Source organism: Botryllus schlosseri, chromosome 11, assembly GCF_051294905.1.
Source record: "Botryllus schlosseri isolate E-star chromosome 11, Bs_hap1, whole genome shotgun sequence".
NCBI lineage: Eukaryota > Metazoa > Chordata > Ascidiacea > Stolidobranchia > Styelidae > Botryllus > Botryllus schlosseri.
The window spans coordinates 7,623,639-7,650,120 of record NC_137246.1 but is presented as its reverse complement, the minus strand read 5'-3'; the positions used below and the strand labels follow the sequence as shown (position 1 = coordinate 7,650,120).

The 26,482-nt window shown below is 40.4% G+C and overlaps 1 protein-coding gene and 1 pseudogene across 7 annotated transcripts in view; one reads left to right on the top strand and one right to left on the bottom strand.

Moving 5' to 3' along the window:
- Positions 1–26,482, top strand: part of LOC145450005 (peptidyl-prolyl cis-trans isomerase pseudogene) — a 430,289-nt pseudogene that overhangs the window by 121,505 nt on the left and 282,302 nt on the right. The window lies entirely within an intron of this gene.
- Positions 1–26,482, bottom strand: part of LOC145450002 (uncharacterized) — a 245,823-nt gene that overhangs the window by 23,297 nt on the left and 196,044 nt on the right. For 2 of the 4 annotated variants that reach the window (XM_080328450.1, XM_080328455.1), the window contains exons 1-2: positions 4,285–4,545; positions 2,184–2,308 (exon numbers count right to left, since the gene is read on the bottom strand). In XM_080328450.1, coding sequence (XP_080184576.1) covers positions 2,184–2,308; positions 4,285–4,345 — 186 coding nt within the window. In that variant the 5' untranslated portion in view covers positions 4,346–4,545. Of the gene's footprint in view, positions 1–2,183; positions 2,309–4,284; positions 4,546–26,482 lie in introns of those variants that run through there. The other 2 variants (XM_080328451.1, XM_080328456.1) reach the window with 1 other exon arrangement.

Here is a 26,482-nt window from a genome sequence, read left to right as displayed (position 1 = left end):
CAAGTCAAAGAAACTGCTATGAAATATTCTACTTTATGATCATATATGAAGATCTGGGATAAAAGTGGCTGGCCGCTGGATACGTCAATGCGTCAGAACTGTTGCTTTAGTCATCATCAAGTTTCGCGTTCATGTTAATAAAATTTCGGTTGGCCTTGCAATTGTACCTGATGTCATAAATAATTTCGAGAATTACCTCGAAGGCCACACCTAACCTTCTAGTGTGCCAAATTTGGCCTGCGTGACACGGGCTGGCCGCACCTGATCTGTATGGTTATTAATAACATTGATTGGCGGTACATAAAAATAAATTAAAAATTCTTTGAAAGCAAATAGCTGGAGTCGGAGTCGGAGTTGAAGTCAGGGTCATTCTCACAAACTCCGACTCCGACTCCAGTAAGTATTTTCCCCACGACTCCGACTCCGACTCCAGCTATTATAGTTTTCACGACCCCGACTCCGACTCCTTCAATCGAAAATTACCAAGACTCCGACTCCGACTCCACAGCCCTGTTTTCGATTTAGAAATGATTAGAAATTAATACACCGCCAAATATAGTGGACACTTTTCTTGTCAACGTATTTCCTGCTTCAAATTCTCAAATAAAAATAGTTGCCCGCCTCTGGTGTAGTGGTTCCCAAGTAATTAAATGTTAAGAACCGTACTGATCTGAATTTCCTTCTTCTATAGGCAACACGTTAATATTATTTTATCGGAAATATCAGACATATAATCGACATTTAAAAAGAACGGGGTTTCGAGTTTGTTTTAAATGGGAGAGATATCGAAATCAAAAACCACCAGCTGGTTACGCCTCTGTTAGTAGTGTTGCACAAACATCATTCAACAGAACACTGGTATCTCGATTCACGCAAAACGACAACACGTGCTTTCTGGTTGTTCGGCAACTAGTATTTTTTTGAAATGTGCAACTAGAACTAGAAATACGGAATATTCAAAATCTGCAACTAGAACTATAACTCGAACTACTCAATTTTCAGAATACGCAACAGGAATTAATCAAAAAAATGTTAGTTAGGTGACCATCAACTAAATGAGCAGTTTATACAAGTCTGGGTGGCGAGTAATATAGTGATACACGCCAACGCTGTAACACCAAAGGATTGCTCGGCGATTGGACATTTATTATACTATGATACATCATTACCATATTTATGTCGTTATTTATCCGTTCGAATATTCGAAGATAAATGTAACGCCGTTTTAATTTGTCTTGGGCAATGACGCGATTAATAGCCTAATAAATAGGAGTATACCCGAGACCTGGATTAGGCTACATTGCTCAAATGTTGCGATCTCATTTCATTCTTTGTTAAATTCCTAAATATTCTATCTACAGTAGTTGCGTCACGTCAAATGCCCGCTAGTTGCAAAATAATAACGCGACACCTTTATACTGACATGATGCATTTTTCCTTTTGCATGGTGTCTATATCTCATAATTTTTACATATTATGGTTACTCTCTATCAAGTTCGACAAAATGCAACTTTATTCAAATATTTAATAATGGTATTTCTCGCGCAGGCGTGAAACGCTACAACAGTAACTAACATCTACACGATGTGTGAAGACTGTCAGTGTGCAAGGTGAGTTCAAGTTCAATCGGACAATTTCATCCCGTCAAAGAACGCCTACCTGTGAAGACATTGAATAGCCCTATTGATGCAGCGGTCCGCGGCGTGATCAAAAACTAGGAAATTGACACAACCTAACACATTTGAATTTTCCAATCATGACATTGGCTATGACAAATACGCTGCCGTGTCTATTATTTACCATAGGACATGGGCTAATAAAAACAAGATTTATATTCCTCAAATTACAATGGTACCATTGTAGTACGTTTCTATACAGGTGATAAAGGTGGAATGGTTTTGTTCTGGCGATTAGTCTATTTGCATGTATTATATGTTAAAATAACAGATGAATTCCTAATGCAAAATCATTTTTAGGCGATTCGCAGTAACGAGGCCTTCAGTTTTTTTTTCGAGAATGAGTAAGGTTCACTTCACGAACGCGATTGTTAATCTTGGGTTATTGCTATCCCTAATTCACTGAAACGATCAACTGTAAGATGAATATAAACATCATTTTGTATCTACTGTAACTAAGCTATATGATTGACTTGCCAGGCAAGCTATTATAGGGGACGCGCTTACCGTTCCTAATTTCCATGTTATTCGATCCGCGTCGGTTAGAGTTTCGCCTTCAACAGTGAGTGTGAACGTTAAAGATGCCCCAGCAGCTCTCGTGTATGTTGTTGCAGCTTCATTCCATGTACACGCTAAAAGAAGATTCGAGGAGCACGGATGTTACTGGCAATCGGTCTTGACATGTGCAATTCGAGCATAATATCATATATTGCATGGAGACTGTAGGGAAGGTGTGAATGTGAGGTTCAAGTTCGCGTTCTGATGTGTGAAGCCTAGAAATTTAGCGGTTCCCGTTCACAAACGAACCTTGGTATGTTCGTTGTAATTGTGAACCTTTTTCATTCATTACAATTTTCCACCTCATAACATCTTTCTGCAGGCCACTCTGTGCATGGCACTGGCCGCAAAAAAATCATGACTAAACGAGCTTACAACTTGACAATACCAAACATTTTAGTTGCGTTGTTAGAAAAGTGTACTCCAATTATCCAGTTTTCCGTTTGTGAATATTTAGGGACTCTGCTGTGAGCTTGACGCGCGATCACACAACATAAAGAGCGAAATACGCTACACGTAGGGAGTCGGCGAATGATGCTTATTCGACTCATCAATGAAATTCATATAAAGAATACATCGCGGTTCAATGTAAAAAATCTAGCAGGTGCATGGGGTCCATCTAGATTTGATATGTTTATTGCACTGTATTATAAAACTGTGATTGGGATGTTGGCTACTCCTGCATAATTTGTTATTGGGATAACATCGGTAGCAAACATAGAAACCCATTTACACTCTACTCAATATCAATGCAGCAATACTCAGACTCCCAATACATTGTCCAATCTGGCCTTGACCGTTAAGGCGTAAGCTTATATTCCCTTGCAAGTCCTCGCTGAAATTGTTGGCAAAGCGACGGAAAATATTGATTTTATGGGAATATTATATCATTGGATTGCTTCAGTTGATACATTTGGCGACTGTTGAAAAGTCAGTATGTAAATTCAGCGTTTTGTCAATTCACGGAAATGCAGGGTTAAAATTGGAAATATGAAGTTACGTGACGTGATGAGGTCCACGTTCGTTCGCGTTCACACAGAACCTTTCAAAAAGGTTTGCGTTCATACGAACCTGAACCTTTCAGAGGTTCACTTCACACCATCCATAATGGAGAGTAAGAGGAGAGTTACTTTTTCTAATTACATCTAGCTCTAGCATGATTCGCTACCATCAGCTATGTCCATTTGAGGATATGGATATCTAGGCTGCCTCCACTAATCGTGCATATGCAATTATGCATGCGCAGCGCAAATTTTGGGTTGCAATATAATTTTCACGCTTATTTAGATATTATTATATAGCAGATGCAGAAAATGCGTTATTTTCGCTCATTTTGATAATGTACAGGGAGAGGTGTCGACCTTAATGACGATCAAAATAATCTCAGGCTACTCAACACACTGCAAGCGATTTGTTCCTAATATGAATGTCTTCCAGAAGAGAGTTATGTGCAATTTTGCAATATACACACGTGGCACTTATACCCGAAAATCCGACGAGAGACCAAATATTGGATGAAGCCACTCAACCACGAATGCAGGGTACCGAAGATAGAACATTTAAAATTAAGGCTTTAGAGTTATTTTTCCGAACCGACATGATCGATAATATTGTATTCAACGTTTTACCATTCATGTTTCACTGCTATAAGTAGATGAATTATTAGGGATATACGAAAAGTCGACATTCTACGACATCTTTTGGTGACTTTTGATATCCAAAAACACAAATCTGATTATGCATGTTGAATACTTTTACGAAAAATTGTCACCCACCCTAGATTTACGTTAAGTTGTACAGTAGAAGTAGCATGATCAATAAATGAAGCAACACTTTTTCAACTTCTTGTCGATCGTACGCACACCTCATTGGAATTGGTGTGAGTATAACCGATAATCTAATGTCATACTCCGTGCCCATTCACCAAGACCTGGGCACGACTCATCGATGTTTTAGTATTATAATCAACAGAGTACACAGCGTGACTTCCAAATGGTAGACTACGCCGATAACATATCTCAATTAAATTTCTATATATCGCTATACTCACTTTGAGCATGTCCTCCGGAAAGACTGTCTAATAATGCAAGCAAAGCAAGTACAAAAATCATCTCCAATCACCCCGTTCAAACACAAAAACACGATGTTGGTTACGCACAAAGCCAGCTATATAGTCGTACCGTGAAACAGCCACTCAGAAAGTGTAGCGACTAGCGACCATGACATGAAACCTTACGCTGAAACCGCCTTCCGTGCCCGAAGAACAAAACACGATTGCGGTATTCTGATACGCGATCCACAACCACAATAGATTGGTTCTAGGGAAACGGAGTCATTCAAATAATATAACTACCATCAACCGTGTTATCAGGCTATTGTGTGAGTGAGGATCAAATAAACTAACAATTCTATAGAGAACAAGAAGTGTGAAGCTAGGAGTGTATCGAGCTACAGTAAACCGCATTCTCAAAGTCTCTCAAGATATCTCAGACAATACGATTACATTTGGTTGTAGACTTCCACCACGATCTGATTTGAAAGCGAAACTATAACTTAGCAGGTTGATATCATGTTGACAGGTTTTGTGGAAGTAGTTAGACCAGCAAATATATATGCCATATAGCAGTGATCGGGAGCCTATGGCTCGCGAGCCATATATGGCTCTTTTGGGTATAAGATATGGCTCTTTGCCAAATATCTATTTTTGTACTGAATTGATCAATATCGCGGCGACTTGTTGGTAAATTTTCATCACGGACAAAATAACTATTATCGTGATAGTATAAACATGTCTTTGAGAGGTAAAGACAATGCCGTCTTCAGGTTTAGCGGCTCGGACCCCCCCTCTTCAAATTCATCAAATTTAAGTTACTGTCACGCCGGCAGCCAATATCACTCGCAAATTCCATGCGCCAGTATTGCTTGTGATATACTGGAGCCGAATCTCGGCACCTGTTAATTGGCACGCTAATGATTAGTTCTCTGATTGCACCGTTTATTTAGTTGCCTGACATAACGACTACTCGTGCTGTTAAGATGTCTCTTCTGTTATAAACATTTATCGTGTGGCGACATCATCTCGTGGTGTAACATGGAGTACAGGCTCTGTATAGGTGCGTGGTGGCAGCGATGGGATTCGAACCCACGCCATCGAAATGACTACTGACTCAAACCTCCTGGCGATGTATCCCGAATCGAAATCATGAATTGTGTGATACGTTGAGTCGAAGAGTACAGCAAATATGTCGCCGCCCATCTCAAAACGCAGTTTTCAAATATACATTGTCTTCCTGATCTACGAGGGCGCGAAACGAACTGTTGTGGATGTAACACTCACAATTACAAACTCGAATTACAAACAACGCCATAGATATCCACAATCCGTTTTCTCCACGTTCCATGTAGTATAAAATTTATGCGTGTAGCGCAACGGTATGTTACCGCCGAATACTTTGAGAATGGAGAAGCCGATAAGTATTTGGGGCGGAGATATTAAAGTTGGATTAGCAATAAAAGTCGATTACCGCGTTCGTCAGAATTTATCAACCTATGATCAAGGAAACCGGTTGATCGCAGCGCATAAAGTTAGTGTTAATATCTTGATTTATCAAACCGGTGATTTATCAAACCGGAACAAACTATAGATAACTTGTGATCTATAAAAACTGCGTACCATTCCTACGCACAAATATTTCCGATAATGACCGTGCCGATGGTCTCCTAGGTAATAGCTTCACTAATTATGTACCCGCCATTGCAGAACGATACAAATATTCTATAATCCATTTCTTAGCTGTACCGAACGAATTGGACACGACCTTCATTTCGCGATGATGATAATTCGACATATTACAGTGGCAGTGTCGCTATCATCAGGCTGCTATTTCATTCAACAAATTGACAACTGAAGGCCTATAACGCGTTTTCGCATTATGATGCAAAAGATAACGCCACTTGATTGAAAACTCGGGACACCTCGACTAACCATCGGGCGTAACCTTTCCAACTTGATGAGTCGCGATTAGCAGTATTTAATCACACGATTAGCAATATTCCGGATCAGCTAACTTTATTATCTCCGCCTGAGATGCGTCCCGATTAGCAGTTTTTAATCACATGATTAGCATTCTCCCGGGTCAGCTGACTTTATTATCTCCGCCCTTGGATTTTCGGAATCAGTGTGACAGTCACTTTCGATTAATATCAGTTATAATGAATTCGAAGCTACTTATACAGGGAATTGCGTTATCCTTGGCGGAGGCTTGGCCCGTCTGCGTCCTACCTCTCGTTCGAACTTTATTTTCGAACAATAAATACCATTTTTTACAGAGAAAACGTGGCGCACGCGAGGAATCCTATGTAGTGAGTTCGAATTAGTGCTACAATGACGTCACGAATTTCCAATTGTGACGTAACAGTTGATTGACATGTATGGCCCTTTGGGAGTTGAGGAGGAAAAATAGAGCCAATTTGGCTCTTCGGGCAAAAAAGGTTCCGGACCACTGCCATATAGAGGAGATCCCGACTGATATATGTGTGTCGGCAAATGTCGGTAACGGCCGACTTTGACATTTTCATATCGGCAGACAATATCGACTTATTCGGCAAAATATGTTATATAAGCGAACAAATCTGATATCGGTCGGATTCTAATATCTAGGCCACAGGTCTATATTGTACCAACTTTAAATATTACCGGCCACTAAACGGCAGGAAATATCATCATCCAGGATATCCAAACACGATCATTTGCTTTCAATATTTCATCATTCCACGCAGTAAACTTGACAGGCGGACATTTTGAACGTGGTTTCATTGTAGGCTATAATCACTGGTATGGTATCCAATTGTAATATTACGAATACTCAGCAGGGCCCTCAGTAAATTATCAAGTTGGGCTTCAGCTCATCACTACATATAGCCTACGCTTCCACTATCCAATAAATTTGACGCGCAAGTTGAAAGCCTGCTGTCAGCAAATCGACTATATATAATTACATTACTTGCTTCACTTCCTGAATTTCTTTGGTGTCAATTGAGTTTATTTCTGTGGTTCAAACGAACGCGAATGAGTCCCATTCGAGAACCTGTACTACTATCTACACTGCACAGACGTTTTCAAAGCCATCTCCTATATCAGAAACATCGTATTATAACAGTCACATTTTGTTAAATTCGTGCACCTTTGATACCTAGAGACCAGTGATGAGCGGAGTCTGCTTTTCGAGACTCCGAGTCCCTCCGGCAACTTTCGTCTCTGATGCAAAGTCCCTCCGACTCCGGGGATCTCAATCCCAGACTCCGAGATAACCCGAAGAATCTTGTCCATTCTTCAAAATATATCCAGACCATTGTCGAAGAATCCCAATCGATGTTTTCGATAGCCTGTCTGATATTCATACCAGTTTTTTTAGTATCCGTGAATTGCCGAACAGTCACAACATTACTTCTGAGAGTCAAGTTCTCCCTAACAAAATGGACAGTCAAGCTAATAGAACTGCGACCCTTTAGATCGGTCCACATGTCTGAGGTGATGCCAGCCAGCTCATAACACTTGATAGCAACTCTTAGTTCCTCTGACAGCTTCTGCTTCAAAGATGAAGCCTCCTCATCCAACTTACGTTTCACCGTGAATCTGGATGGCAAAACATATTCTGCAAAACACCACGGCAAACCGGCACTTCTTCGGTATTCTCCACCCGGCGATCAGTGTTCCCCATGATCATTTTCTCCTTTGATTACTCGCTTACTTGCATTTCAACTGCGATCAATTCTTCTTACAAGCTTCGAAATGTCTTCGAAGATGCGACGTACCACGTGTCAACTTGTGATGCTTTAGCTGAACATTGCAATTTTGACATCTCGCGAACCCAGTATACTGGCCGTGGCCGTTATTATCATGCAGCATCAGAGTGAAATCCTTCCACAAATCACTCTTTCTCTGCGTCTTTGTGAGTAACCCACTTGAAGTCGACGGTGCTTCAGCCATTATATTAAAACGACGAAGGAAGACCAGTCAGTTCGAACTAACTACCACTAACACCACTGAAATCGACGATCACATCACAGGTTTCAGTAAATTAAGTTCAGCATCGCCATGAACCAGTTGATGGAACTGCACTGCACTAAACATACATGATGCATCACTGACGCACCGATCGACGCTCCTTGGAGTTGACTAAATGACTAGTGACTTCCAATTTTGAAGCTGATACATGATATCTGGAATTTGGAGTCTGAGACAGACCAGCAGCAGCAACTTGATTGCGGTGCTGATTTTTCTTATCACATCAAAGTCATTTTTCAATCAAACCAAACATTACATGAAGAAAATTCAGAAGAGTTCTGGATGACTGACTACGTCAATCAATATTGAAGGAAGCGTAGTTGAGTTGATGCGAGCAGAGCAAAGCAGACGGGTGTAGTTATTTAGTGTGGCTGTTCAGAATTTCGGAATATTCTGTTTTTACAGGGTAAGATCAGCTTACCTTAGTGATTTATGTATTGTTGAAATCTTAGATGCTGGTATGCCTCTGTAAGCGGATCTTACTAGCGAAAATTCGTCGCAATGTCATTAAATCATGTAACACATTGCATAAGTTATTATTGTTTCCATCCAGATACTTGCTTGTTGTATGTATATTTCTCACAGATATAAAGGTAATATTGATGCAACACTTATTATCGATATCTCTTACTGCAAATTGCAAGTACGATGAAAGTTGCGAAAAGTTATCACAAAAGTGGTATCGGATATTATCTTGTTTCAACTGATACCAACGTTGGGAATACATTTTCACAAAATGGACCTATTACTATGTTGAATGTCATCAGGATAATGGGATATATTCCGTTATGATCATGAACTTGCTGGAAGAATCAGGGTAGCTACAGGCTGTACCATGGGGAAGCCCCGCTGTATGTTGCTGATTGTAAATGTTTCGCACAATTACTGGGGTAGCATGAAAATTAGTCACGAAACAAATACGCAAGGAGGAATGTGATGTGACTATACGCAAGGAGGAATGTGATGTGACTAAAGAAGACTGCAATGACAGCAACGTGGAAGATTCTGGAGATCTTATCTCATAATATGGTGACATTCAGCAGTGGATTCAAAGACTGCATCTCAAGGCAGGGAGCAAATGATGCACTGCGAATGATATTGGGTGCCTTCAAGTTTGTGAACTACAGACACTGCTCAACGGAAATGCCTTGCTAGATCACTAGGTTACTCTCCAGTCCCCAATTGCAGTGCAGATGGCTGATTTTTGTGCACTTGGCAATCATATTACCGGTCATATTACAACTTTACAAGGTGTCAACTGTCTGTGTTTGTAATCAATAGTGTCTTCTGGTCAAAGCTATCGAAAGATATCGGGGGCAAAACTTAACAATACTCCGGAAAACTACGGAAAAATATCTGTTGTAAACTCCGACTCCACTCCGGGTATCACAAAATTGGCAAAACTCCGCTCCTAATCCACTCCGACTCCGCTCCGGTGCTCATCACTGCTAGAGACTGGTAAAACGAATCACTGATACGAAATCGACTCGAATCGTTTTTCATGCTGGATAATTCGAATCGGGCATGTCGAATCGAATTGGCAGGTATAATCAAATTGTGGGCAAAGGAACGGTTTTAATTAATAGCTTCTAAGAATAGTGATGGCCAACGTTAGCTGACTAGCGTGCACGCGAGAGGCGTTGGGAGATCCATTTTAAGGAATAGTGCCTTCCAAAACTTTGATTGGGTTAGCCGCCACTCAACGTTCTCATTTCGGAATCATGCCGTTACTACGCATTCTTGCTTATGTTACGATACTGTCGACATGCTATCTGACCCCAACAAATATGATAGGCATGAAAAGGTCGATGTCGATAAACCGCCTCTAATAGATCTTGATAATCTCAACGAAATTTAGGGCAGGAGACTGTGGCATGGCTGATGAGACTTTGGAGCAGAAGACAGATTTGACGAAGTGTATCGTTGCATTTGTCTGCATACAGCATCAAGTCGATTGGTAGGTGAGAGAAGACAGAGGAGTGGTGAAGTGTGTCGTTGCAATTATCTGACAAAACATAAAAATTTATCAACAATTCTTCGGAATGGTGGAACACAAATAAGGAAAGATTTCCTTGACTTTCCAATCATGCGAATAAATATCATACATTCCAGCTATACATACCTCTACTCCTTCAAAGATACATGTTTCCTTGTAACGACTTGCTTAAATAGCTAAATACCAAGTCATCATAAATGAGCTCCGGCTCCAGCTCATTGATAAGTACTGCTCCATAGCCGTCGCAAGTAACCGTCATTTTGTGGGGTTATGCAAAGTCCTGCGACGTAATAATTACTTCGTGTCGTCTGTCGATTACGTCATAACCGCACGAGAACGCAATTTAATCCATGCCCTTGCATGTGCACTAGGGTTGTCCATAATGTGGAAAATCTTTAAAATGTTCCGTTGTAATACAAAATAACAATGGGACAAAAAGAAGCTCACATGAAAGCAGTTAAGATTTCGTGCAAAGCCGTTGAAAGCAGCTGCCGAAGAATGGTTGTGCCACCGACCATATAACGGTGAGAAGACTAGCAGGGAATGGCCATGCTTGCCATTCTAATGATATGGTTAAAATGGTATGATATAGGCCAGTGATCTAGCAAGGCATTTTCGTTGAGCAGTGTCTGTGAGACGGACTTTCAGCATTCCCGTGGCCACTCACTGGCCACGAATTTTTTTTGTGGCCGGCCACAAATATTCCGTGCCTGGCCATGAAAAGTGCTATTCCATGGCCGGCCACAGTGAATTTTATGGCCGGCCATGAAATTTCGCTGTGGCCGGCCACGAAACTTTCTTGGCCGGCCACGGAGAACTCGATTCCATGGCCGGCCATGAATGAATTTCATCGCCGGCCACAACGAATGTTCATGGCCAGCTGTAATATACCAACTCAATATTGAATATCAGTACTGTCCGTGCCCCAATCGTGGTCAAATGTATAATAAATTATGTTCTATTATGTGCATACAGTCAATAAAACAAGGTGAGAGCGAGAGTTTAGCTCGCAGTTTATAAGCATTTTCACCCGAAATACCAGAAGTATAGCGATACAATTAAAAGATAGGAAGAAGTCGAAACGATCAACCGAGTATCTAAAATATAAATTACAAGCACACCAAATGATGTAAAGAATGCATTAAAAATGGGGATATCCGCTAAATTATTTAGGAAATAATGGAAGCAATGAAGACAGTATCAAAACTTATAACCGGTAGGTGTTGATTTTTTTTTGTAAAAATGGACCCGAATATTCGCCTGACACTCGTCACGGCTAATTGTAAGACCCTTTATAGAATTGGAAAGAACAATGTACACCAATATATGACAGAAAATCTCTATAAGTTCCCCAAAAGCTGTGAAATTCACATTACATTCTATTGCCGGCCACAGAATAGATTGGAGCTCGCTGTGGCTGGCGCTGCCCCCGTTCTGATATTGATTTTCTACGGAAAGATGTGAATTGTACAGTTGCAATCGATTGTATAGTTCGTTATATTTTGTAAATATGCATACCTGCGATTAAATATTATGAGGCGTATTATATCCTTCATTTTTCAACCATTTTTATCGTTTAGGATAAGTCTGCGATGCGAAATTATAGATATATATTTGATCATGTAGTTTAAGGATGTAGGGGCAGTTTAAAATCTTTCGTGAATTGCCCTGATGAATTTATGAATAGTACAATACTGTACTGGAAATTTGTCTTTATTCACTGCAGATTTGTTCGATTTACGTTTAAGTTGACTCGACTACATCTCCTTGAATACATATGTATGTTCCATCGCGATACTTAATCGGTCAGTATGCGGTCATTTTACCTGTTTTACCGTTCTCACGTAAATATCGTGATCGCAGTACCCGAAAGAAACAAATAGGGAATCAAAGAACCAAGAATATGTGGAAAATACTCTTTAAGTGGCAGAAAAGCTGTGAAATCCTCATCCGGCCACAGAGCAGCTCGCTGTGGCCGGTGCTTCCCCCGATCTGATATCTCTTTCCAACTGTATTGATAGGATATGTAGCTTCAAACAATTCCATAGTTCGTTATCTTCATAGCTGAATAGCAGTGAATTGGATAATGCCGGGCTGATACGCAAGGTCTTCACTTCTGCTCGGAGCTCAAAATACCGTTTTCTCTCCGCGTTGCCAGATGGATGACTGAAAAAAAAAGGTCATCTTTTCGCTCAGAGCTAAATTCACCGTTTTTCACTCCGAAATATCCGCCGGACCGTCACTTCTGTGCTAATTTGGGGCATATCAGACCTAAATTTTTCAAAAAAGAGGACAAAATCTCAAAAAAGAGGTCAAAAGGGCGTCCTCCGAGGACACTTTCAAAAAAGTCAAAAAAGAGGACAAATCCTCTTAAAAGAGGACGTATGGTAAGCCTAGCATATGTGCAAAAAGTCAACGATGTAACCTAACCTACCGCCGGTACTAATGAAAAAATGTGGGGCTTTGTTCCCAGAAATTCGATTTTGGTCACGTTTCCGATCCCATATAATTTGTATATATATATGCATCTATGAGCCGTTCTTCCAGGTTGAAACAAATCATGTACGAATGAAATGGATGTCGCAGTCACTATCGATGGTGTGCATGCCAGATTACTTGGGTGCAAGGATCGTTTTGTATCGCATATCGTCGTTAGATCAAGCTGTTAACCGATGTGGTGGGCATAGGACGTAAACGCGTCTGATTTATAATCAAATTACTCTTATAATAGGCCTAATAGATCACTCCAGATACTTTGCGTCATCAAATACAGTACCATCGACCGACCAAAAAATGCATATGCCTATGCGCGCGTGTATTCACCAATACTCATGATATATTTGTGGTTAATGCAAGGAACAATGGAATGTTTCCCAAAACAATGTACACTGTGCAGGGAACAATTTTGATGACACAGACAAGTTTGAATCGTTCATTATTGTTTAGCATCTGAAGGCCGAACAAATACTTATCGCTGTGTAAAGTGCATCTGATCTCTTGTGCCCCTGGGTGTCTTCTATGAAAAGCACGCATTCGACACATTGTATTGAACTACTTGTATCTGAATGATTGTAATTATATCTTCAATTACTTTCGATTTTGGGAAATTGGTAATAACCAGACCGTGTTATTTTTGGCATATATGCCAAAACTGCCAAAAATAACTTATTTTTGGCATTTTTCGAATTTTATTTTTGGCAGTTTTGGCATCGTCCTCTAAATAGATAGTTTCAGACTCGAATTAGTCACAAAAACGCTTCATTTCGGCCAGTTTGTCAAAAGACACCACAAAATGTGCAGCATCCACGTATAATCTGTGCCAACAAACAATAAGAAGAAGAAAAAACCTAACGATTTCATAGGTTAATAATATCAAACGAAGCCACAAAATGTGCAGTATCCATTAGAATCGGTGCCAATAAGCAAAAAAAAGCCTAACAAACACGCTCATCACCTGATTGTTACAGCTGTTGAATAGACTTGAATCGTTTGCACTGTAACAGGGCTTCCAAACTCAGGTCAGCTAAGTTTCTCCTAAATTAATTTCTCGCCCAGCGAATCTGGGAAATATCGGCTTCAACAGTAGCCGTTGAGGGAAAGAATGTTGCCAGTCATCCACAAAAGGTTTTCAGAGCTTTAAAATCTTTGGAGGGCCGAGCCGGCTTCCATGCATCATGAAAGGAGATCACTTCGCCAGTGCCATCGATCTCATCGCGGAAAGAATTTTCTTCCAGATACTTTTCCAGGAGTTTCCTGTGTTGTCTCTCAACACATTCTATTTTGTAGCCCGACCATCCCATCTCCTTCAGTCCACCGAGATATTTTCGGAGGACTTTTGTCACTTCAGGTGGCTTTCATATTACCAACTCGCATGGAACAGTCCTGGGAAGGTAAGCTTAAGAACATTGACGCAAGACAAGACTGTCTGGCAAAACGAGACTATGCAGCTCAGAAATAGTCTGACAGTTTGTTGCGTCACAATGTTCAACTCGTTCACAATGCAAAAATCGTGGTTGATTTTGGGGGTTCCAGTTCCATGAGCAGAATATAATTTATATTTTTATAATCAGAACAGCGGCAGCTTCTCATTGATACCCGTTTTATCAAATTTAGCGCTCGGCAAGCCGGTCAAAAATTATCGTAAAATCGCCCTTGGACAAATGGAAAGTATGACGTAAACCAAATGTAGTCAGCCGTTCAATCTCGCTGTTCCCATACCATTTAGGACACCATCATTTCACCCTTAATGGGTGGGCTGGACCCAGATTAAGAAAGCTGTCTTTCACAGATGCTCTTCTCGCTTGTAACGCGGTCCTGTTAACACAGCACCATGAACGAAATACACTATTTGGCAGGCCGTGTTATTTTTAGCATATGCCAAAAATTGCTTATTTTTGGCATTTTCAAATTTTTATTTTTGGCAGTTTTGGCATCTGACTTCTGAAATGCCAAAAATAACACGGCCTGGTAATAACGGAATAAGCGAACATTTTCAAGACAAATATGACGGATTCTTTACGTAGTCAAGGAAGGATGGGCATGAGCAGGGAGTCGGATTATCTACGTTTGCATCACTAATGTGCTTGGACGATGGAGAAGCGATGAGACTGGAATGCTATTGAGTCTGCATCACGCTTTTATCTATCCACACAATCCCAGTGCGTTGAACGCCTGGCGTGTAAGCTGTGGACAACAGTTTTAATGTAAAGTCGTTTGTTTGACCGAGCAATAAGATGTAAGCCAGCGGTTCTCAACCGGGGGTCCGCGGACCCCTGGGGGTCCGTGAAGCATTTTCAGGGGGTCCGCGAAGCCTCAAAATATTTGATAACCTAATTTGTATTCTTTTAATTCGGAAAATCACCAGGCAGTTTCGCTTTATTACTAGTAAAACTTCCGAACTCACATACACAGAATGGCCGTCTGAGATGAAATATTCCACAGTACAGACTCATTTTAATTGCTAAATTGCCAATAGCCCACTGATTCAAACATTTTGCTGTTTAGAGATGTTTTGTTGAGGATTGTGGGAAAGAAAAGTTGGATGAGTAAGGTCAATCACGGCGACTTCGACATAGTTACAAAAATCCACTTTCTCCTGTGATACATAGCCATTTTTTCATAATAACATCAAGATAAGCTGCTAGATAAAATGACCAGTCTTGACGTTATATGATCATTAAAAAATTGTTTGTCAATTTTGGTGCCATATATTTGTTGCGATCATACCCAAATGTGTCGTCGGAAGCGTTCCGCGTTATAATTACATTCTCCACTATCTATATTTGTGGAAATGTATTTTTTTGCACTCGTTCATGTAAAATCGAAGGTGCGGATTTTCTAGACACGACCACTTATTTCAAGAAATGCAGTTGCAGAACTCGCTTAGAAATAATAGAAGTTATCCCAGTTTCTGCAGGAATAGTATGATTTCATTTTCAAGAAAAGTCATTTTGGTGATGTTTATCACTAAGGGTATACAGTTATCATTTTGCACAAGACAGATGACGATTGCACGATAATTGAGCTAAATTTGGACTAAAACTTCGTGGGGGTCCGCGGGGTCCATGACGATTCGAAAGGGGTCCGCGAACACAAAAAGGTTGAGAACCACTGATGTAAGCTCTAACATTACTCTATCAACTACCTAGGAAGTTTCAGGAACACATGTGTCGGTGTTATAGTTTACAATGCACCGCCCCAGAGTAATTCTTTATAGTCAGAGGAAATTAAATTCATTTCTACAGCGAACACAGAAGGTAAACATGTGGAAACCATGGTAATTTTGAACCAAGCCCCGAACTGCTCAATACAGTGGTAATGTAACTTGAATGAATGCGATATTGGTGGAAGCCGTCTACAAACCTAGCCACCAGCAAATTCGTAGTGCAAATGAAGAAGATCTACGCGAGTATAGTCAAAGTAGAGGCAAATGGCGGATTTTCATCCAACTAGATGTGCCAAAATCACGAACTGGCCATGAACTCGTGGCCGGCCATGAAATTCGCTGTGGCCAGTAAGTGGCCACGGGAAAGCTGAGACCCCTACTGGTGTCTGTAGCAGTGTTGGGATGACTCGAGTCATGAGTTGATTTGTGTACTGCATTGACAAGAAGTGAGTGAAGCCAAAGCTTATCCAAAAACAACAGTCATCAATTACTCGGATTGTGTGGGTTTGTATAGCAATGCATTTCTTATTTTAACGCCCACCGTACCATCCAATCGTCTAGCGTTACGGTTACCATATTTTGGAATCGGGAAGAGAAGACACTATTTCAAAATTTTCAAACACAGAATACCGGTGGAAAATCCTGAAAAAGTGGTGAATTTTTACCACTTCGTAGTTGGTTGACTAAAATGAAAAAGGTCAACTTTCGCTCAGCTCTCGAAATACCCGCCGGTGTTGATTTACGGCATCTCAGTCGAATTTTGCTATAAATCTGACAAAAATTCCTAAAAAAGAGGACAAAATCTCAACAAGGAGGACATTTCCAAAAACCCGAAAAAGGAGGACAAATCCTCCTAAAGGAGGACGTATGGTAGCCGTATCTCACATACCTTAGTACGCGAAGCATCTTTCGAATGTTTTCAGAAAAATGAACCAAAGGTGCTAGTCGCAATATTGATGCTACGATTCAAGTGCAGTTTCACTATTTTGTGCGTTCTAAATGCAAACACATTCACATCGCGATGACGTAACATGTGGATTTAATGGCCAAGTGATATTGTTGCGAGTGAATATTGTTCTTGGGTTCGCCCTTTAATCTTCCAAGGTAATCACTGCACGATACCCCCGGAAAATGCACTAACTTCTTGAGAACAACGAGAGTGCGATATCTGTGATTTTTCTACTGCAGTGATTTTAGTGCTTGATTAGTCAATAATACGATACGCTGAATGCAAAGTAATGAAGCTCTGTACCTCCGAGAGGCTCTTCGAATACAAAAGTGATAAGTTTCTTCATTTTATTTTCGTGTACTAAATTTCGGTTGACTGGTGCGAATGAAATTATTTTTCAAAAAAAAGTGCGAATGGAGCACAAAAAGGTTGAAAAGCACTGCTCTACATTTACCTCTATATTCATTCATCGGTTTAAAATCAATGACCGATCAATCTGTATTTCAGACAGCTAGCAAAATGCAATGACGTCAGCATGCATAATACTTCGAAAAGGCGATTTGACTTGAACTGTGACTTGACTTGACTTGACTTGACTCGACTTGACTCGAGTCACCTTCAAAAACCGAGTGACTGGACTTGACTCGAGTCACCTTCGAAAATCAATTGACTTGACTTGACTCGAGTCAAAATGTGCAATGACTCGAGATGACTCGTGACTCGAAGGTAGTGACTTGATCCCAACACTGGTCTGTAGTGTCCGATGTTTTGGATACTTGACGAGATTCATCTGAGTTCGAATCCCGGTTCGGACTAATTACTATGTGTCGGAGGTTCTATGGGCTCCTCATCGCCAACGTCACTGCTAAGCAGTGACTTGAAAAAGCCCAGCTACAGTGAGCCGAGCTATAATTCGGTAGCAACAGAAACGATGATCAGCTGAAAAAGCGTGCCTGAACGAGACTGAGAGAGTGTAAGAAGAATGAAAAAGTGCAGCAAAGAAACGATGATAAAGCGAGCGTGAGAGAGTGGAAGAACATCAAAGACCCAAAAAATGAAATTCATTGTACCGTCCGTGTAATAGCAATGTCGTGGAGCAAAAAGCCTTAACCTGGCTAAAAGCACCCCTGTCGTGTCCTATAATAATAATAATAATTCATCTGAGTATCTCGGAGTCTAAGATTGAGCTCTTCGGAGTCGTAGGGAGTTTTCCTCAGACACTAAAGTTGTCGGAGGGATTCGGAGTCTCGAAAAGAACTATCTGCTCATCACTGGTTATAAGGTGATCACGGAGACTGCTACCGACTGCGATTCTGAAAGCACATTATAGGTAGGCAGATAAGGATCTAGGTATAATTTAGGGCATGTTGGGATAAGAAATACATGATGAACAAAAACAGCTGCTTCACAAAAACGTCTAAAGCAAGACCGCTTCATTGTGAAGGAAAGCGCTATGCTACATGCGAATTCCTTGTTTCCGAAGAGATCCATCAACATTTAATACAATTATAAAGCTTAACACTGACACTATAATTTGTGTGATCTTATTGGGCTCAGGTTGTACTATATAGTTTAAATTTGGAATGTTCTAGGGATCGGCAGAATCAGGGGGTTATGGTTGGCACTTATCAGATACTTACAGCAAATTTAATCACTTGTACGTGTTGTCAAAGTCCCAAGTTATGCTGCAGAAACGAGGTGTAAATGTAAGCAGTAATCGATCATTAAATTTCTGCTACCCGTTACAAGAGCTGTCTTTGATTTCATGATCACTATCCATTTTGCCATTAGCTAAAACCACCCTCCTACATTTAGCGAATGTTACATATCATTCTGCGAATAACCGTGAAAACACAAGTACCCATGTAGAATATGGTACCATAAACGGTAGTCTATCATTAAATATCTTCACCCGCTAACAGGGTTTACTTTCGTTTTACGAGGGGGGCCCTTCTACATTGTCACGATCATTTGCGAATAACCGTCACATATGAGTATTGCAGTTAAGCTTTGCAAGGACAAATTTGATAGCTTTATACTCCTCATTCGTTTAGGTAGAATGACCAATTGGTACAGGAGATTGTATATTTCCGTTGCGCTTGACAGACTACTTTTTTGAGAAACAAATATTTCGCATCAGGTCAAGTTCATATTGATTGAATAACTGAGGACCGCATAAGGTTATTCATATTCGGTTATCTATAGATGCGCAGTACACCGGTCAAAGAGGTACCATTTACGTACTACCATGTGAAATATTTAAGGGGTAAATACAGTAATTTTGGCTTTTGAGGGGTGGCCTATAGATATTTGCTAAAGTAGAGCCATTCCGTTAAAACTAATCATATTCGTTATCTGCAACCTTAAACCCCAGCAAACACTCCTAGATGTAATGCCATAAAGATTGTTTTCATTTTGTTGACCAGTGTAATCTTTTCTCATCAGTTTAGTAAAATAACTGGGGCTCTATGTGCCTCTATTCAGTCTATTGTATTAGACAAGTTGTCCATGAAATCATAGTCGGTCATAACGATCGTTAGGAAGTGAATACTGGAGACTTTTACGAGCTGAATAAAATTTTGCAGCTTGACTCGATGTTCTCAAAGTCTTCTGCACTGAAGTGAAGCAACCGATTTGCGCAAATCGGCATTCCAGCCCTGTTGATATCGTCTTTCAATCGACTGCATTATGTAGGCTATTCGTTCTCATGATACGCGCTCATTTACGAAGCTTCTGTGGACAAAATTGACGTAGTCAGGATGGGGTCAAAGGGCCATGGCCCCTCCCAAATTTTCTGAAATGTTTCGTTAATTAATATAAGGTGGAGTATATATTAGCGTACGTATTCAACTTGAAATTTTTCTGCCCGCTTCGCGTGATATATAATTTCTGTAGCCATTTGATTGTTGAGTACTCGTTTATTGCATAGACGTATGTAAAAATACGCCTGGTGTCCAGAATTGAAACTAACTGTATGCGTGTGTGCTGCTTGCACCGGAACTATTATGCACCAGCGTTTCAGAGTCAAAACGACACTAAACGCCGTTATAGGTTTAGCCAACACGAAGTGCGATACCATAAAGACGCCGGGGATGGAACCGTGCTCGAAGATCGCGCAGGCGACCCTATCTTTGCGACACCAGTCCCGCCACCGTATGAATGCACCCCGTGAATAAATTCAAATTGGGCATCGTGTGAATCCCACCAAAGACATTTCACTTTTAATTGGTTGGGGTAGGCCTATGTGTGAGTTATCTTTTAAATGACGACAACTTTCTCCGGAGGTCACGAAATAACAGAATGCTTGAACTAAATGAGGAATTACAAGTAGACAGCCGACGTTCACCCTCCAGAACAGACCTAGGCAAAGTGCAGCCCACGATATATTGCTTGCAATTCAAAACATAAAACCTACTTTTTATTGTTGCTGCGTGGACAAAAAACATAGCCTCTATAAACTGAACTGAACCGAAAATTCGTCTACTTTCGAGCCTGTTCATTGATATGCCACGATAACGCAACCTACGTACCTCGCGTGCGTATAATCCAGTCGTCTCAAAGTCAATGTGGTAAATAATTGAATTCGCAATTCGAATTTGAAGTTGCAAGAATTCACCAAACCTTCTCTGTTCCCATTGTTACATTACGCATTACACGGTCTGTGCTACAAATTGTTACGTCATACGTTTCGAAAACCCAAATTCATGAAACAAGTCAATGAGTGCCCGCCAGTGCCCGTGATTACTCCGTGTCATCATCACCCATAAAGGATGAACGGATATGTCGAGAAAAGAAAGCTGAAATTCAAAGGTGGTATGGAGCACTAAATATTTGTTTACGGAAGACAGGGGTAAACCAGTCTTTTTCGTAGTTAGTACCGAGCAGGCAATCGTGTTCATCGAGTATAGTTTATCTTTATGACAAAAACACGAAGACATTCACTCGGTCCATGGAAGGCGAATTTCAGTAGAACTATGCAAGCTTCGCTGAACAACAAGGCTGCTTAGCCAAGCTTCACACTGCTCCCAAGGTAGCGACCAAGACAATAAACTTTGTAGTATAACGAAGATATTTTAATGTTTAGATAGAAAAACGCAGATAGGGTTTAAACAGAGCTCAAATGTCACATTTCTGCCATTGATTCGTAATATGACCGCAAATAAATATAATTTTTTGTTAATGAACATCTCTTTTTCGGATTCCTAATTCTCTCATTCCCAACCAGTCCACTGAGAAGCATTTATTAACAGTGTTACTGACTGCTTTTAATTTAGATATATAATTAATACACTTGAGAATACAGCTAACATTTTTGACTCGGTCCACCAACGTATTTTCTGCTTCTCATTTGGCCCGCGGTGGAAAATAATTGCCCACCCCTGCTCCAGAAACTCGTGAACAGTCTTATCGTGTGGTATGATATGAACATATGGCTCAATATGAATAATTGCGAACCTTTTAAATCTTTGACGACCCTGCTTCTATCAGATCTACCAGTAAATCTTATACTTATAACGTATATATGCAGGACCGCAAGAGAGTCGCACTTCAAACCCCCAATTGGTGGGCGAGCTCGAATGGGACCCAAAATTATTTCGCAAATAAACATAAATTAATACAGTATTTTTGGATAGAATCATCGAACCTGAAATATTTCTTCGCACGTATTAATGTTCCCCTGGAAAAGAATTAGTTCAGTTTATTATACCTAAATAGGGATTTTCACACCCCATGTTCAATTGTTTTTTGTTCATATACGTGCCTAAATGGTCGGCACCGAATGGTTCTGTCATGGCAATCTGAGAAAATGCAACACCTGGTGATGAAATCTCTACTTGGAATCGTGTGTGTCTCACGAAAGACGTTCTTCTTTTTGTTCACTCTGGTATATTTGTGATATTCCAATATCTTTAACCATATAGAATCCGTGAGATCAGTAGATCACGAAATAAGAACATGCAGCAGATTAATAACAACGCCCGCCCCCTCGTAAATGGAAATTTAATAATTGTATATTTGATTACCGTGCCCTAAAGATTCGAAGACACCACCTCACATTAGCTCTACGGCTACCGATAAATCTGATCAAGTGGGCAGTTATGGGATATGCAATTACTAATATTATTGACAAAATTCCGATATGAATTATAGGACATTTCTTCGCGATTCGCGCCAATATATCAGTTATACACGGTGTGTCTGAATGACAATGAAGTCAGGCTTTCGAGTACCGTGGCATGAGAGGTCTAGGGCAGTGGTGGGCAAATATTTTTCTCCGCGGGCCGAATGAGAAGCAGAAAATTTATTGGAGGGTAAGAACTTTTAGCTGTATTCTCCAGCGTGTTAATTTTCGTTCTGCAATGGGAAAGCAGTGAATTACATTGTTAATGAATGCTGTACAGTGGATGTGTTGATATTAGGGAATGAGAACATGACGGTTAATTTTCAAAAACTAATATATATATGTACCGTCATATTTCGATACAATGTTGCAAATGATACATTTTAAACTCTTTTTAAACCCCTATCCGCGTTTTTCTGCAGACATCGAAATGTATTTGGGGGTTGCCCGACATTTGAGCATGCGACAAAATAAAAAACGACTGCTGACCCAGTCAACAAAATGGGAAGCGATCGCCCGGCGTATTTTGCGCATTCGATGTCAAAATGATGCTTCAAAAGATACACTTTTCGCACTTCAGCTGCATACTCATTAACCCTTTAGTTGCCTTTCATTAACCCTCTCGCTACTGCAGCTTAAAACCGCTAGTAACCCTATCGCTACCTGAATCATTGTTGCTCTCTGGCAGATATCTTATCCTTATGTTGCAAGACATCACAATTTGACGATATTTTTTCATTATCGTGTTAGTTATAATAAGATCCACCACGAGCATACATTCAAAATACCGGTCAAATAGGCCTACAGACAGACAGTCAAATAAAATGCATAAAACGACACATTGATTTCAGTCGAGATACAGAGAGATGCTGTTTCCGGGACAAGTTTGATCCAACTATTCCTGTTCTTGAATTGAAATGCAGACAAAATCTGGTTTATCGAACAAGTCGGTGCCTTGGCGCGAAGTATAGGGTCAAGGCAACGCGGAGCTACCATCAGCAGCCAGCTCACTGTGTGGGACGCCAACTTCATTCAGAGCCCAATTGTGAATGACAAAACCCACGTTTAGACTTGGCTTGGCCTCTGATATCTGGGTAATTCCACTGGCCTTATATTCATCGATGTACACAGAAAGCGAGATATCATTAATAGTGATAATCGGCTGATCAAGGACATTGTCGCTGCAGGCTGAACCAATGCTTAGAGAACGATATTTTATGAACTGTTGCCTTCGCCAACGCTGCATTTCTTTCAATTCACCATCAGACGTATACGGATATTTGGGCATATCGCAGTCACTTCATGGCTACAGTCTCCATCGTAAAATAAAGGCTAAATATACCAATAAAATAACTCGTAGAATAACTGAAATGAGTATCACAAATTTTAATCAGAAATTATCACAAGATATAGTATTTGGCTGAACAGTTGAAATGGCAACCGTTGTAACGATTGTAAATTCATTCACGGATAATGCAGACAGAGAAATTATATGGTTGAGCATGAGCATATCCCAGGTTTCATTAATATACCTAGCCTACATTAATGAATGCACTAACAAATGATGTCAAAGCCATAACCACAACACGTCAAGATTCGGCGCGCGGTAATGACACTCTTCCGCGGGTTTAGCATTAAAATATATATCAACAAGCCCGTAGTACGCATAACGGTCAGGGCACTTGACAAGTATCACGCTGTTCACTGCCACCAACCTGACACTTCAGGCTACGGAAAAGTCAAAGTCAGCATTTATATCAAGTCCTATTTTACAAGCCTAACGCAAACAAGCAATTAATATGACTGATCTGCTATTCGAAACACCATTAGACTACCAATACACATCTAAGCAAGCATGTAAAAAACCTCAAAAATAACCCGAACTATCTCTTGCTCTACTTATCTCAACAAAGAACTTCATTCATATTCCCCTTCATCGCTACAGTCTCGGAAATACAATTCGCCGGTACGGACGATGATTCAAACTTCAAGTGTGCAGCGGTAAACAACCAGACATGGGGTAATCGTGATTAGTAATCGTAATCGATTACGATGATTACACCATTTTCAAGTAATCGTAATCGCAATCGATTACATTCAGAAAAAATCTCGAGTAATCCTAATCGTAATCGACTATTTCACAAATCTAATCGATTTCTTTGTTAAAGAACGATTACTTTTTATTTGTACAAGGACCATAAGATGAATTGAACATTCATGAACAACGAAGAGTGCGATTTATAGCATGTTATTGATAGAAGAAACGTCGAATTTTCAAACGCCACTGCTCATTATTACGTCACAAGTATTAGCTTGACTTGGGTCGTCATTGTCTAATTATCCACGCGTAGTAAATAGATATTCGATGTACATGTAGTAATGTGATTGCCTTACGTCAGGTTATCAATGCACTCCAGACGCCACTACCTCGCAGCAGGATAATAATCACCACTCCGCTTAGTTTCAAATAGTAACGTTTGTATTGATGTTTGGTTATTCTAAGTTACCGAAGTTAGACCGTTGCTGCTTGGTGAGCAGTATGCCCATTTAATTACACCGGACAAAGATTTGAAATTTTGTATTCGTCATACCAAAGATGACGATTTTCATATCGAAGCAAGAAAAGGTCAACGGTGCTGATAAAAATCATAACCGATCCCTTATTGTCGTTACTTGCAATATATGCATTTAGTGGATTATGTGCAGAATTTCATGTTCACTCGACCTTATTATCATATGGCCCTACTTGAATCGGACACCAATCGTTATCTCGAAGTTCTTCACCTAACATTCGGATCTGCCACTATTGCCATCCGCTTCCACACCATGTAAAACATTTATCGGGCGAAGTGGGACTTAGCGTAGGTGCTGTTGCGCAATAGATTGGTCAAGTTCAGGACGGAATTCGGTCAATAATATTGGTAATTGCATAATTATTGCTAGTAATTTTTGATCCTTTCTCATTCCCCACTCTCAGATTTACCGATTGAGCTAGTGGAGGTGGTGTCTTCAGAAATTTAGGGTTCGCAATTCATAAGTATAACGTCTTCGGGCGGGTCCGTTGTTATAATTACTTCATTGTGTATTGTTAATTCGAGACCTCGCGTCTGCTATATAGTCAAAATCCATTCGAGTCGACAAACGTTATAGACTATAAGAAAATGAAGGAAAACCTTTTGTGGGACGCACACAGAAATTGTCATTTCGGCACGGGCGCATCATTGACCTCAGTGGGTGCCCCATGTGGCATTTATATTGCGAGGCTCAGATTGAGAGGACAGGATTATTCGTCGCGACCATCCAGCAAGCTAGGAACAATGGACACACACACAAATCTTTGGCAAAGGTCTTTCTTTGGTAGCGTACTTCGTGGAGTCGCATGTTGGCCGAAACTGCGTATGTCTTGGTTAGTGTTACCATACGTCATCATTTAGGAGGAGTTGTGCTCCTTTTTCGGGTTTTTGAAAATGTCCTCCGAGGACACCTAAATGTCCTCCTTTTTGAGATTTTGTCCTCTTTTTTAGGTATTTTGCTCAGATTTATAGCAAAATTCGACTGAGATGCCGTAAATCAGCACCGAAGTGACGAACCGGCGGGTATTTCGGGAGCTGAGCGAAATTTGACCTGTCTTTTTTTAGTCAACCACCTGATAAAGTGAAGGGAAAAACAGTATTTTGGTCGCTGGTATTCTAAGTTTGAAAATTTCAAAAAAGTGTACTCCTTTCCCGACTCCAAAATAGGGTAATCCGCTAGTCTTGGTGTGTCGTGGCGCGGTAATGGCTAGCATCGGAATGCCTATTTCTATGCAATGCAACTATGCAATGGGCAATTATAATATAAACAGCAAATGACATCATGGCGTCTCATTTGAAGACAAAGTTGATCTCTCAGAGGCCTTATTTTCATCGCAATCATTATATTGTATTTCAATATGTCTTCAAAGATAAGTTCTAAAGAAGCACAATAAATGTAATCGCGAGTAATCGTGATTACTTTTCCAATGTAATCGTAATCGTAATCGACTACTTCCAGATTTTGCTGTAATCGTAATCGTAATCGTGAGATTCAGAAGTAATCGTAATCGCAATCGATTACATTCATGAAGTAATCACCCCATGTCCGTAAACAACATCCGACGACTTATGACATCACGATCACCGCTCGCTCAAGTGCTCACGAACCTGGAAAAGCCAGTCAGAAGAAACGTCACGGTGAAGCCGCGTGATAATCAAGCGCAATTTGTTTGGTTAGCCCTCCGAGAGTAGTTAAAACTTAATTATAGTTACAGCTGTTAGCGGACCGGTGACATGGCGCAGGCTATTGCAGGGCTCTTCAACCGTGTGTATCGTATACCAAAACTTTTAATGGCTGCACCACTCGGACGGGGTGTGCGAGGTCCGCATTACAATGTATCAATGACTACTGACTAGCTACAATATATAGGCTTAC